This window comes from Theropithecus gelada, chromosome 19, assembly GCF_003255815.1.
Source record: "Theropithecus gelada isolate Dixy chromosome 19, Tgel_1.0, whole genome shotgun sequence".
Classification (NCBI taxonomy): Eukaryota; Metazoa; Chordata; class Mammalia; order Primates; family Cercopithecidae; genus Theropithecus; species Theropithecus gelada.
This window is the reverse complement of record NC_037687.1, coordinates 27,411,216-27,425,317: the sequence shown is the minus strand read 5'-3', so window position 1 is coordinate 27,425,317 and position 14,102 is coordinate 27,411,216. Positions and strand designations below refer to the sequence as shown.

The following is a 14,102-nucleotide window of genomic DNA, read 5'->3' as shown; positions in this document are numbered from 1 at the left end:
GCTGTGGCTACAGGGATGCGGTGGGAGGGACGGTGTCAGCAGGGGCAAAACCTGGGCTCTTGTTAGTACACGGTGGAGGCAGAGCAGCATTAGGAGGGAAAGGCCCCTGTGTCCCCTCTCATCAGCCCTGGCACAGGATGGCAAACGTTGTCCTCTGCACCTCTCACAGCCCTTCGGTAGCAAGCACTTAACAGAGATTCACCAGTCAAATGACACCACGCGCTCACTGCAGGCCAGACACCGGTTTTCTCAATGAGTGAGACACTCATTTCCTCAATGACCTAATCCAATCTCGCCCAATCTCACAGCTTTATTTCGTTTTTTTGAGGGGGGGAACAGGATCTTGCTCTGTTGCCCAGGCTGGAGTGCAGCGGCACGTACATGGCTCACTGCAGCTTTGATCTCCTAGGCTCAAATGATCCATCCACTTCAGCCTCCCAAGTAACTGCAACCAGAGGCATGCACCAGCCGCCATGCCTTGCTAATGTTTTAACTTTTGTAGAGACGGGATTTCACTATGTTGGCCAGATTGGTCTCAAACTCCTGGGATCAAATGATCTCCCACCTCAGCCTCCCAAAGTGCTGTGATTACAGGTGTGAGCCACTGCACCCGGCCTCCAATCTCAGAGTTTTTTGTTTTGTTTTGTTCTGTTTTTGAGACGGAGTCTCGCTCTGTTGCCAGGCTGGAGTGCAGTGGCGCAATCTCGGCTCACTGCAACCTCCGCCTCCTGGACTCAAGCAATTCTCCTGCCTCAGTCTCGCAGGTAGCTGGGCTTACAAGCACCCACCACCATGTCCAGCTAGTTTTGTATTTTTAGTAGAGACTGGGTTTCACCATGTTTGCCAGGTTGGTCTCAAACTCCTCACCTCAAGTGATCCGTCTGCCTCGGCCTCCCAAAGTGCTGGGATACCAGGCGTGAGCCACCACGCCTGGCCTGGTTAGTTATCTTGTGTCCAGTGAGTCCTGGTAATAGAACAGGGGCTCCAGGAGAGCAGGGGCATCATCTTTTGTTTCCTGCTGTATCCTGTGCTCCAGGAAGGGGGGGGGGGGTGCTTAGAAAACATTTTTTGAACGATAAAAGAATAAAGGAACTCAAAGAATCCTCACAAAACCCTCTGAGGTAGGTGCTGCTACGACCTCATTTTACAAAGGCTGGAACTGAGGTCCAGAGATGTGAAGCTACCTGCCCAAGATGGCACAGCTAGCCCAGTGGGGCATGGCCAGGGTTCAAACTCAGGCAGGCTGGCTCCAGAGCCCCACCGCTAAATCTGTGTGCCAGGCCTGTGCCAGGGGAGATACAGTGGTGACCTCCCCTGGGAGACAACTTTGAAGGTGGATTTGTTTGCTTGTTCACCGCTGCGTCCTGGCTCACACATATCGGCTGAGGGAATGATTAAATAATTGCAAAGGCAACTATTCATTTTTGCTCCACCAGAAAACACCTTCACTTTTTTATTTTGAGACAAGATCTCACTGTATTGCCCAGCCTAAAGTGCAGTGGCATGATCACATCTCACAGCAGCCTTGAACTCCAGGGCTCAAGCAATCCTCCCACCTCAGCCTCCTGGCCAGCTGGGACCACAGGCATGTGCCACCACACCAGGCTAGTTTTTGTATTTTTTTTTTTTTTTGATACGGAGTCTCACTCTGTTCACCCAGGCTAGAGTGCAGTGGCGTGATCTCGGCTCACTGCCAGCTCTGCCTCCCGGGTTCACGCCATTCTCCTGCCTCAGCCTCCGGAGTAAGTGGGACTACAGGCACCTGCCACCACGTCTGGCTAATTTTTTGTACTTTTAGTAGAGACCAGGTTTCACCGTGTTAGCCAGGATGTTCTCGATATCTCCTGACCTCACGATCTGCCCGCCTTGGCCTCCCAAAGTGCTGGGATTACAGGCGCGAGCCACCGCGCCCGGCCTAGTTTTTGTATTTTTTGTAGAGACAGGGTCTTGCTATGTTGCCCAGGCTCACCTCCACGCTTTTGGTCTTGTCCTTCCCCTAGGCCTCTGTGACTGCTGCCTCTGGACTGCCTGGGTATATGTCTTCCTCCCTTACCAGCCAGGGACCTCTGGATGGCAGAGCAAGGACTGACTTTCCTCTGGGGCCTTAGCATCACCCAGCATAGGGCTGAGCCCCCAAGAAGCCTTAGGCAGCGTTCACTGCATGAAACTCCACTGCATCCGGAGACTCAGCTCAGGCTTAGCTCCTCCAAGCTGACCAGCTGCTCTTCAGGGTCCCCACAACGTCTCGTGCCACTTCCACTATTGCATGTGTGCATGCAGAGCTGGGATCCTTTCAGCCTGTGAGCTCCTCTAGAAAAGGAGTCAGCGTCTTGCCCAAGTCGGGGTCTCCGGCATCACTCTGCACAGTGTCCGGTTACTTCAAGACACGTGAGTTTAGGCCAGGTGCGTGGCTCACGCCTGCAATCCCAGCACTTTGGGAGCCTGAAGTGGGTGGATCACTTGACGTCAGGGATTCGAGACTGGCCTGGGCAACATGGCAAAACTCTGTCTCTACTAAAAATACGAAAATTAGCTGGGCGTGGTGGCGTGCACCTGTAATCTCAGCTACTCGGGAGGATGAGGCATGAGCATCACTTGAACCCGGGAGGTGGAGGTTATAGTGAGCCGAGATCGCGCCACTGCACTCCAGCCTGGGTGACAAAGCAAGACTCTGTCTCAAAAACCCAAAAAAAAAGACATGTGAGTTGAAACTCGCTGTGAGTATCAACCACTCTGGTGAGTCTTCCCTGAGCACACAGGTTCTTCTCCTGGCTCCCAAAGACTATCACTGCTCCACCATAGCTCAGCACACTCTGGACTGAGATCTCCTGTCCTTCCCCAACCAAACTGGATGATCATTGGCTCCCCAGTGCTCAGCAGAGGGCCTGTCCAAAGAGCAGCTATCAGAAACCCATAAGAGAGGGAAGAGCATTTCAGAGAAGGGAAGGAACCTCTCTAGGGGGAAGAGAGACCTGTGGGGGGAAGTGCAGGAAGGAGGAGAGGCGGCCGGGTGTGGTGGCTCATGCCTGTAATCCCAGCACTTTGGGAGGCCGGTGTGAGTGGATCACCTGAGGTCAGGAGTTCGAGACCAGCCTGGCCAACATGGCGAAACCTCATCTCTACTAAAAATACAAAAAGTGAGCGGGGTGTGGCAGCAGGCGCCCGTAATCCCAGCTATTCAGGGGGCTGAGGCACGAGAATCGCTTGAACCCGGGAGGAGGAGGTTGCAATGAGCTGAGTTCGCACCACTGCATTCCAGCCTGGGTGACAGAGCAAGACTCTGTCTAAAAAAAAAAAAAAAAAAGGGCCAGGCGCGGTGGCTCAAGCCTGTAATCCCAGCACTTTGGGAGGCCAAGACGGGCGGATCACGAGGTCAGAAGATCGAGACCATCCTGGCTAACCTGGTGAAACCCCGTCTCTACTAAAAAATACAAAAAACTAGCCGGGCGAGGTGGCGGGCGCCTGTACTCCCAGCTACTCGGGAGGCTGAGGCAGGAGAATGGCATAAACCCGGGAGGCGGAGCTTGCAGTGAGCTGAGATCCGGCCACTGCACTCCAGCCTGGGCGACAGAGCGAGACTACGAATCAAAAAAAAAAAAAAAAAAAAAAAAAGGAGAGAGAGCGGCAACAAGTTCCTTGAGTGGAAGGGCTGAGGCGAGGCACTGACATCGCCCTGCCCACTCCTAGTTCCTCTCTAAACCCTGCCTACTCACTCCCCCACTAATCTCTGCCTTCAGAGGGGCAACCCCAACCTGCTTCTCTCCCTTAGCCTTCCCCATCCAGACTGCTGCTCAAACCTCAAACCCAAGAGTCATCCTGGACTCTTCCCCTGGCTCCCACGCCCAGTCCATCAGCCAGTCCCCGTGGCTCCACCCACAAAGGTAATCTGAGCCTGATTCCCTCTGCCTGCTGGACTCTCTCCGTCCTAACAGATCTCCCTCCTTCCATTCTTATTCCTGCTACAATCCAATTTCCATTCAGTGGTCAGTGAGTTTTTCAAAACACGGGGCGAATCGTGTTTTTTCCACGCTCAAACCCTCCCACGGCTCCCCGCTGAACCTAGAATAAAGGAAAAATTCCATACCAAGGTTTACAAGGCCCTATAGGATCTAGTTCCCCATCATGACTCCGACTTCATCTGTATTACTCTCGTCCTCTCGGCTCCTGCTACAAATACGCCGAGCTCCTTCCACCTCAGAGCCTTTGCACTTGAGGGTCCCAGAGCGGCCGATTCTGGACCACTCCAGCTAAAGCAGCAAGCTCCTCGATCATTATTACCATGTTACCTTGCGTTAGTTCCCTTCTGAGAGCATCTCACAGCCCCAGAGCAGGGCTTTACTGGTGCTACTATTAAAACTCATCACTTGTCTACCATCTGTCTTCCCAAGGCAGGGACTTCTCTGACTTGTTCTTGCTTCCAGAATAGTGCCTGGCACAGAGTACTCAAACACCCAGTGAATCCAGGATGACACCAAGCCAGCACGTGCACCACCCAGTGCCACCGCTTCTCCCGGGCCACTTCCTGCCCCACGGTGCCCGGCGCATGCGCCCCCTGCCCGCCGAGGAACTCCACCCCCACCCCGGCCTTTTCCTGTGCGTCCCCGCGCCCTCCCCCAGGAAACTCCTGGCCGCTGCCCCCTCCTGCGCGCCCCCGGGCCAAAGGGTGCCCTCGCAACCCTCTCTCAGGTCTATGTGCCTGGCTGGTCAAGCCCCGTTCCCTACCAGGCCCAGTGCCCCGAACTCCCCTTTTCCCCTCTACTCACCCGCTTCAAACAGCGTTTCCCGCCACAGCCTACGCCGCCGTGACCCCTGACTCCCGCGCGCGCAAGCCCAGAGCCGCGGGACGCCGAGACGGGCCACGCCTCCGCCTGCCCAAGGGCGGGCGAGGCCACGCCCAACCAGGCGGCGGACCACTCCCCGCTCGTTCGACTGCAAGGCAGGCCCCGCCCCCTCCCTCAGCTTGCAAAGTGGCCTCGCCCCCTTGCTGAAAAATTCCCTTAACTCCGCCTCCCCATGACGTGTCGGCCAGAAGCCACGCCCCTCCGTGCAGCAGCGTTCACGACCTCGCGCAGTCTGTGCGCGCCGCGGCTGTGTTCTCTCTTCTTCCACCCTCGGGTGTTGCGCGCGCATCCTCCGCGTCCCCCGCCGGCTTCTCGCCTGGGGCCGCGTAGGGAGCCCTGCCCCGTCGCTGCCCAGCAGCCAGCCGGTGACCTGACGCCCGAGATCCCCGCAGAGGCTGGCCGATAAGTGGTGGAGTCCTGGCTTGATCTGTTCTCTATCCTGGTCTCAGTTTCCCCACATGTAAACTAGACTCAACAACGCATGATGGGGACACGTGTGGGGCGCCCGGTACACTACTCTTGGGATAAGATGATCGTTTTTAACTACTTTCACTTCCGCTGTCCCCTGCCCCAAATAAATGTACCTTTAAGTTGCATCCCTCCATGCAACCCCCCCTTTTGCCCTAGATTAGAATTGCTCATTCAGCTCCTTTAGGGCTGGCACACGGGCAAGAGGAATTGGAGGAACTTCGTCGCTTGCTCACTCCGAACTCGCAGTGTCCCTCACCTTTCAAACTTTGCACGTGCTGTTCCCTCAACTTGAAGGCCCAGCCCCTGGGCTCTTGTTTTAGGTCCCAGCGATTGCCTGTTGTGACACCTTGCCTGACTTCCTCTAGCCCCACCACAGTGCCACCCTCATTAAAGTCCCTATCCCGAGTCTTGGTAGGAGGGTGGTTATCTTGTTCACGGATGTTTCCAGTGCCTAGAATTGTGCCTGACTAGTAAATGCTCCGGAAACATTTGCTGGGTGAATGTCTCCATCTCTAGAATGGCCAACCCAGTGCCTGGCCCACAGGAGGCCTCAGAAAACACTCGTTATTGGGACGAAAGTCCAGTTCCCCTCATCCACTTAAGTCCTGTTTATCCTTCAAGGGCGAGTTCTGATTCACCTTGCCCAGGGAGGTGACCCTGAGGCTGTCAGGCCCCTGAACTTTCACAGCAGGCGACACACCACCCAGCACTGGAACCCTATGTGCCACCTCTCCCACCAGCCTGGGGAGGCCCAGTCCCACATGCTCAATCAGGTTCAGGGACCCGGTGTCACTGAGGTCCCTAGAAGCCCACGCCCTCTCCATCTTGCACTCCAGCTCTGGGCTGGATTGTATTCATAATTTTATTTTCCTGTTTTTGTTTTTAGTTTTTATTAAATAAAAGGAGCAGAGGAAGAGGAAGGCCCCTGGTCTCCCGGCCTATGGGGAGAGCCATGGGTCCTCCCCTCCCTCTGTTCAAGGTGCACTGCGTGCTGGGCTTGAGGTGTAAGCTGGGGAGGGAGGGCAGCCGGGAAGGGTCAGCGGTCGGGACCTGTAACCCTTTCACCCCTTCTGGAAGACTTGGTGGGCAGGGAGGGAGCCTCCTGGAACCGGACTGGGGCTCATCCCAAGGGCTGAGGGCTGGGAGGTCTACAGGCTCAGCCCAAGGCCCCTTCCACCCGAGGAGGAGAAAGGGGTGCCGGCGTCTATCTGCTGGAGGGTGGTCAGGCAAGGCTGTGGGGCTGGGTGGCCGGCCCCTCACTCGTGGACGTCCCAGATCTCCGACAGCAGAGGCGGTAGCTTCTTATCCTGTAGCCGCAGGGCGAAGACCTGCTCCGAGTGCACGGAGCTCAGCGTGCGCAGGCTCACCAGCTTCATGAGCATGCGCGGGAAGCGCAGCTGGTCCTGAGGGAGGAGGCAGGTGGGCACTGAGTTCCTGCCCGGCCAGGCTCTGGGCGGCCCACCCCAACAGAAAGGAGGGACCATCCCCGGTCAGGCGTGGGAGCCAGCGTGGGGCCCGCCCCTGTGCTTGGACTAGACCTGGCTCATAGTCCAGCAGGGTGGGGCCTGAGGAAAGACTGCCGGAGGGGGCGGCAGCCAGGCAGAGCCCAGCCTGGATGGACCAAGTGGGCCGCGGGACGTGGTTGGCTCTGCGCAGAGGCGCTGCGGGGCCCTACCTGCGGCCTCTTGATGCGCGTGTAGGACAGCAGCGCCTCCACGTAGGGCTGCTGCAGCGCCTCCACGCGACCCGGCTCCTGTACGTTGGGCCGGTCGGCCGAGAAGATGTTGATGGCGATGAGCAGGGCGTACTCAGCGTCATCCAAGCCCAGCCGCCGCATGGCCCGCGAGAACTCAAAGATGGGGTTGATGAACTCCACCTGCAGGCCTGCGGGGCGGGAGGCAGCCCGTGACTCCCTCAGCCTGAAACCGGGCCCCACAGCCTCACCCCTGGCGCCACCCACAGTCACTGGGGCCGGGAACACAGCAGTAATCACAGCGTTGTCATTTCTGTCCACCTGTGCCCCATGCCCATGAGAGTGCTGGCACGTAGCAGGTGTGCCACACATCCCGCCCAGTGAGGGAATGAATAATGAGGGTGCATGTTTCCTCAGTATTTTCTACTATCCTGTCACCAGCCTCCCTTCCCACCTGGCGGTGGTTGCAGCTTCCCCGGGTCCTATCCTTGTCCCCTTCACGAAGGCAAAGGGAAGCTTTTAAAACCATCGTGTCGGTCCCTGCGCTGGCTTCCACCGCTCAGGTAAAGCCCAAACTCATTCCCACGACTGATTTGTTCGTTCATTCATCGAACATCACCGAGTACCTGCCATGTGCCAGGCCCCAGCACTTACACTGAGGGCCTAGGGAACAGGTCATAGACAAACACATTAGGAAGAGGCCCAGCCAGTCAGAAGGCTGTGAGTTCTATGGAATCAGGCAGTGCAGAGAAGGGCGAAAGGCCCTGCTGAGCCACGGTTCTATTTTACACAAGGCGGGCAGGGAAGGCCATGCCGTGGGTGACGCTGGAGCAGTGACCAACCCCAAGGAGGTGAGGGATTGTGAGGGTGACCAACTGTCTGCTGTTCCCAGGACTTGGGACAGGGGCTACCCAGGCCATGGGACTTTCAGTGTTAAAACTGGGAAGGTCCTGGGCAAACTAGGACCAGTTGGTCCCCCTAGTTCTGGGCAAAGGAAACTCCCAAGTACAGCATGGCAGGTGGGTGCCAGTAAGAGGCCAGAGTGACTGGAGGAGGGGGAGAGGGTGGAAGCTGAGGGCAGAGAGTGAGCGAGGCCAGGTCCTAAAGGGCTTTGTGGGCCACAGAGAGGACTCCAGCTCTTCTCCCAGTGAGACGGGAGCTGTGGAGGGTTCTGAGCGGAGGAGGGATGTGGACGGCCTCAAGTGCTGACAGGACCCTTCTGCCTGCCCTGTGAGCAACTCCATCAGGCGGGGGTGGAGGCAGGGGCCCCTCAAGGGGACTCTGGCAGTGTTCCAGGGTGGTGGCAGAGGAGGGGCTGGAAAGGGGTAGGGTGGGATTCCCAACCTCTCCACCCCGTCTCCTTGTGCTCCAGCTGCCTGGGGCTCCCTGTAGTTCCTCCAAACCACCGGCTCTCCCCGACCTCAGGGCCTTTGCAATCGCCAATCCCCCCTGCCAGAAACGCTTCCACGAAGCCCTGCCCTGCTAAGCTCATACTAAAAGAGTTACTGGGACCGTCTTGGGTGGTGAAAGGGCCAGGGTAAAAGGAAGGGGAGAGGGTGGGGCTCAGACAGATGTCAGGAAATGCAGAGAGGTCCCACACAGATTATGGGACGATGAGGAATCGAGGCCCCGGTGTATGCTCTGCAGCACTAGCAACGTGCCTCCCACCCTCTTCCTAGGCAGTGCCTCTCACTGCCCAGGCCTTCTTCCAGAAGCCCACCCGCCCAGGTGACACACCCAGGTAGCGCTCTCGGAGGGCAGGAAGCAGTGCTCCTGGACAGTAGGGAAGGCTGCCCACTTCACAATGGACCGAGCTCCAGGCTGCCTCCCTTGGGTGAGACCAGGTTTTGGGGTGGGGGGATGCTTTCCCTAGTGCCCACCAAGACGCCTGATATGGTAACAGGGCCCTTCTGTCTCAACTTCCACTGCAACCCACTGTACAGAGTCGGCACTCAATACATGCTTTTTTTTTTTTTTGAGACGGGGTCTCGCTCTGTTGCCCAGGCTAGAGTACAGTGGCGTGATCTCGGCTCACTGCAACCTCCGCCTCCTGGGTTCAAGCCATTCTCTTGCCTCAGCTTCTCGAGTAGCTGGGACTACAGGTGTCCGCCCCCACGCCTTGCTAATTTTTTGTATTTTTAGTAGAGACAGGGTTTCACTCTGTTAGCCAGGATGGTCTCGACCTCCTGACCTCATGATCCGCCCACCTCAGCCTCCCAAAGTGCTGGGATTACAGGCGTGAGTCACCGTGCTCGGCCAATACATGCTTTTTTTGAAAAAAATAGAGACACGGTCTCTTCTGTCGCTAGGCTGGAGTGCTGTGGCACAATCACAGCTCACTGTAGCCTCAAGCAATCTTCCCTCCTCAGCCTCCTGAGTAGCTGGGCCTACAGGCACACACCACCACGCATGACATACACACTCTTGTCTTGCTCTCACCTTGGCTCAACCCTCACCCCGGCTTTGGAGATAAAGAAACAGACTCTCACAGGGATGAACTGGCCCCAGGTCTTCCAGCTAGCAGGGGGGCCAAGCCTCCCCAAAGCCTCCCCTGGGCCCTACCTGCACGGTGGAAGTCGTCCTTGCTATAGGTGAAGTCCTTCAGGAAGGTGATACACTCTGTCTCGTGGTTGTAGCGCCTGGCTGTCTCCAACAGCATGATCTGAGGGTGGCAGTGGGAGGGGGCTCAAGCCCTGTAACCCTTCGGCTGCTAGTCCCTCCCCTGCTGGCCCAAATGGGGGTCTAATCTCACCAGGAATATCCCTCGTCCCCCGTTCTCTCAGCCACACCAGTGTGCAGCCATCACGTGAGACAGCCCAAGCTCCTTCTTCATTTTGGGCTTTCGCACACGTTGCATCCCCCTCTCCTTAGGATACTCCTTCCCCAGGTGGGCACAAGGTATAGGAGCAGGGGGTTTGATCTGCTTTGTTCTTTGCCATATGCCAACACTTGGTATAGAGCCTAGCATACAGTAGGCGCTCAATACTTATACGTTATCCCTACTTTGATTCAAACGCTAACTCCTCTGAAAAGCCTTTTTGGCAACTTTTCTCTAAAATAGCCTCTCTGGCCTGATCCTCAATTTTCTCAGCTTCAGACCCTTTTTCCTTTTTCTTCTTGGCTCATAGAAGACTCTATTTGCCATGGAATGTCATCCTACAAGGGCAAGGACTGGTCTTGCTTAAACTCAGCTCCCAGCATCTGTCCTGGAGCTATCTCTGGGGTTTCTTGTGGGCAGATGGACCATTACCTCGATGGTGGACGCCTTCAGGAGGGCGATCTGGTCCTCCCGGCCCAGCTGCAGGAAACCAGGCACTTGCTTGGCAAAGTCCACAATCTCCTGGACTGAGATGATGGCCAGCTCCGTGAAGTGGGCGAAGCGCTGCTGGCGGGCATCTCGGGACTGGGGGTCTGCGCCCAGGGGCCAGGGCTGGGACACAGGAGACCAGGGTCACTCCCAGGTCTTTGTGAGCCTAAGTTGGGGCGGCCACCTTGAGGCCAAGCCTGCACCCTGGGGGACCCTCCTCCCAAAGCCCCTGCCCTCTGGAGCCTCATTCTTCCACACCCTGGGCAATGGCCCAGCCGGCTCTACCCGACTGGGACCATCACACTCAAGGTTGTGGAGGGGGCAGTACCGTGACTTTGGGCTGGTCGGAGAAGGAGCGTTTGTTGCACTGCAGCTGGGCTGCCACCAACTGCTGGATCATTAGTTCTTGAGCCGCTGTTAACTGGACACCCTCGCCTTCCCCGGAGCCCTGGCTGCCTGCCTCAGATCCACCAGGGGATGCCCCAGGCCCAGAGGCTGAGCTGCTGCTGCCCTGCGGCCCCGCAGGCGACTGCGACTGTGACTGTGACTGCTGCTGCTGCTGCTTCCGAATCTTCTTCTTCCGGATCTGTTCTTCAGAGAGGACGCCTGTAGGGGGATGCAGGCCTCAGCAGAACCCCAGGGCTGGGCCAATGGGCCAGGCCGGCACCGCCCCCTCCCACTGCACTCACACTGCTCCCTCATCCCTGCCTCCTTGCACTTGCGCAGCCGGCACTGCTGGCACTTGCGCCGCATGAAAGCGTCCATCTGGCAGGTTCCACCGCCCCGGCAGGCATAGCGCCGGGCCCCGCCACGGACCACACTGCGCCGGAAGAAGCCCTTGCAGCCTTCGCAGCTAAGCACATTGTAGTGGAAGCCGGAGGCCTTGTCTCCGCAGACGCGGCAAAGCTCGTGGCCCAGCATCTTCGGGGCTGGGCCCTTCTTTCGCTTGCGCTCTGGCTCCTCTTCAGGATCTGGGATGACTGGGATGGGTAGGCAGAGGCCATGAGAGAGCCACAGGGAGAAACAGGAACCAGAAGGATGTGCCCACAGGAGATCCCCAGGCAAAGCGCCAGAGGATGGAGGGAGAGAGGAGGTGCTGCTCACATTCAGGGATATTGCAATTTAGAAAGATGTATATATCAGGGAGAAAGCGAAAACAAAAAGCAAAGATCAGGGGCCTCCCATTCCCATCTCCATTTCTTTTTCCCTTCCTAAACCCCTCCCCAAGCCCCCATGTCAACTCCAGAGCCCTGTCTCTGGGCCCTGTCTCACCCCAGTCCACGCTGCAGGCTGAGCCGGCCTCATCAGTGCCTGGGACATCAGGGTCCGGACCCCCGGGCCACGGCTCTGGACCCTCCTCCTTTACAGTGGGTGAAGAAGAAGGGGCGCCAGGCTGAGGGGGGCCATTTCCTGGAAGAGGGTGGAATCCGGGAGGGGTAGTACAGTGAGCTTCTGCTAGTGTGTGATAAGGGTTGAGTGGGGAAGAGAGTCACTCACCAAGCAGGGGGGTATCCAAGGAACTCGTGGTGGGAGAGGACATGGTGGGGTCACGGAGCAGCCTGTAAAATACAGGGGATTGAGAGCCTTGTGGGGCTAAGAAGGGTTGGGTTAGGTCAGTTACAGGTCCTGACCGGGCTTCCACTTTTACTTCCATCTCTCCAGAGACCCTACTCTCAGCCACAACCCTGGTTCCTGCTGGCCTACAAACCCTCCCCATCCTTCTAACAGGACCCGCCCCCTTCTGTTCCAGCCCAGCCTTCAGCTTGGTCTTAAGCCCCGCCCCTGCTCTAGGCCCCGCCCCCTCAGGTCCAATCCACCTGCTCTTTCTAGGTAGGGCCCATTCTCCTTTAATCATGCTCTGCCTTCACGGTCTCCATCCCATGTAGTTTCCCCCCAACCTCCTCTTCATAAGACCGCCTCACTTCTGCCCCAAGCATCCCAATTTCTCATTCTGACCCCACCTCCTTCTATTATGCTCCGCCTTCAACCTTCCAGGTTCAGGCCCTACAGCCCCCCATCATGGGCCTCCCAACACCTTGCCCCGCCCCATCCGCATCCCTCCCTCCAAGCCTCATCCCTAAAACCTCGCTCCAGGTCCCGCCCCATCTCCTCCCATCATGCCCCGCCCCCACCCCACCTCCTCCCTTCCCGCTGCACCCCCACAACCTCGCTCTAGGCCCCGCNCCCCACCCCACCTCCTCCCTTCCCGCTGCACCCCCACAACCTCGCTCTAGGCCCCGCCACATCTCCTCCCATCATGCCCCGCCCCCAGCCCCGCCTCCTCCCTTCATGCCCCGCCCCCGCACCGCGCTTCCAGGTCCCGCCCCATCTCCTCCCATTATGCCCCGCCCCCACCTCCTCCATTCATGCTCCGCCCCCGCACCTCGCTCCAGGTCCCGCCCCTCTCCGAGCACCAGCGGGGGGCGGGGCTCATGGCTGCGCGCGGGGGTCTCGTGGACGGCCTCTCGCGGAGTGAACTACTCCTGTTGCCCTGGAAACAGCCGCGGGAGGCGCGAGTTACGGAGGGGAGGAAATGGAAGGAGAGAGAGGGTCTGAGCGGAGTAAGCGGGGAGCGCCGAGAAGCCCCGGGTTCGGGGCTCCTCCCGCATCTCCCCACTCTCGGGTGCACCTGCCTGGGTCCCCTTGCTCCGTTTCTCTTCGTCCTCCTCTTTAGCCCCTGACACACCGCCGCTACTCGAATACCCTCAAAAGTAACTTCGCCACTTCTTCCGGCAACCCCGCCCTTGCGTCACGTCCGGAAAAGAGGCGGAGCGTGAATGTTGACGAACTTCCGGCCCGCTTAGGACCAGCCGAAGCTGCTGCCCCGCACGGAAGTTGGAAACACCAGAAGTTTACCGGGTAGATCTACTGGGACTTGGCAGAAGAGTTCCGAACCCATTTCCTCGCTTCTTGGATGAGAGGGGAAACTGGGAGCCAAACCTCCAGCCCCGCGCTTTGTGGCTTTAGCTCACTGATGCGCTTCTCTGAGCCAGCGGCCAAACCCTAACTATAGCTGCTTGTCGCACATGACTGATTTAAGGCACGTTTGCGCTTTGTTTTCTGATTTTGGACTCCTGCTGCTTGTTGGTTTTATTTTATTCTTATTTATTTATTTGGAGAGGTCTCACTCTGTCACCCCAGGCTGGAATGCAGTGGTGCAATCTCAGCTTACTGCAGCCTCCGCCTCCTGGGTTCAAGAGATTCTCGTGCCTCAGCCTCCCAAGTAGCTGGGATTACAGGCATGTACCACCACGCCCGGCTCGTTTTCTTGTATTTTTAGTAGAGACGGGGTTTCACCACGTTGGCGAGGCCGGTTTCGAACTCCTGACCTCAAATCCACCCGCCTCGGTTCCCCAGAGTGCTGGGATTACAGGCGTGAGCCACGGCGCCCGGCTTATTTTTACTTTTTTTTTTTTTTTTGAGATGGAGTCTCGCTCTGTTGCCCAGGCTGGAGTGCAGTGCCGCAATGTCAGCTAACTGCAACCTCCGCCTCCTGGGTTCAAGCGATTCTCCTGCCTCAGTCTCACTTGTAGCTGGGATTACAGGCGCCTGCCACCACGGCCGGCTGATTTTTCTATTTTTAGTAGAGATGGGGTTTCACCATGTTTGCCAGGCTGGTATTGAACTCCTGACCTCAGGTGATCCACCTGCCTCGGTCTCCCAAAGTGTTGGGATTACAGGCGTGAGCCGCTGTGCCCGGCCAGATTTGAGATGTCAGAATTTTCTCATTGTTAAAATTTTTGCAAAAATGGTTTCAATAACTTGGTGATTGGAAGAATTAAAAAAGCTC

The 14,102-nt window shown here is 57.5% G+C and overlaps 2 protein-coding genes across 5 annotated transcripts in view; both read right to left on the bottom strand.

The window, feature by feature from the left end:
* Positions 1–4,831, bottom strand: part of POLD1 (DNA polymerase delta 1, catalytic subunit) — a 34,951-nt gene extending 30,120 nt beyond the window's left edge. For both annotated transcript variants that reach the window (XR_003116928.1, XM_025368470.1), the window contains exon 1: positions 4,764–4,831. The gene's annotated coding sequence lies outside the window, so the exon portion shown is untranslated. The remainder of the gene's footprint in view (positions 1–4,763) is intronic.
* A 1,346-nt stretch (positions 4,832–6,177) lies between these two features.
* Positions 6,178–13,099, bottom strand: NR1H2 (nuclear receptor subfamily 1 group H member 2). 3 transcript variants are annotated; one of them, XM_025366386.1, is made up of 10 exons: positions 12,946–13,099; positions 12,696–12,803; positions 11,810–11,871; positions 11,585–11,722; positions 11,002–11,292; positions 10,641–10,918; positions 10,256–10,435; positions 9,568–9,667; positions 6,988–7,196; positions 6,178–6,715 (listed from the first exon to the last, which is right to left on the bottom strand). In XM_025366386.1, exons 3-10 carry the CDS (start codon positions 11,850–11,852, stop codon positions 6,569–6,571), a joined length of 1,386 nt encoding a protein of 461 aa, XP_025222171.1. In that variant the 5' UTR covers positions 11,853–11,871; positions 12,696–12,803; positions 12,946–13,099; the 3' UTR covers positions 6,178–6,568. The 3 variants fall into 3 exon arrangements, with proteins under 3 accessions (XP_025222171.1, XP_025222172.1, XP_025222170.1); XM_025366387.1 differs by lacking the exon at positions 11,002–11,292; XM_025366385.1 differs by lacking the exons at positions 12,696–12,803; positions 12,946–13,099 and having other exon boundaries at positions 11,810–12,018.
* Positions 13,100–14,102: the final 1,003 nt, after the last annotated feature.

Coding starts and splice junctions, on each gene's coding strand:
- NR1H2 (XM_025366385.1), bottom strand. CDS start 11,966: ATGGAAGTAAAAGTGGAAGCCCGGTCAGGACCTGTAACTGACCTAACC. Junction 11,293..11,584: donor AGCCTGCAGCGTGGACTGGG/GTGAGACAGGGC, acceptor TACCCATCCCAG/TCATCCCAGATCCTGAAGAG. Junction 9,668..10,255: donor TGAAGGCGTCCACCATCGAG/GTAATGGTCCAT, acceptor TGCCACCCTCAG/ATCATGCTGTTGGAGACAGC.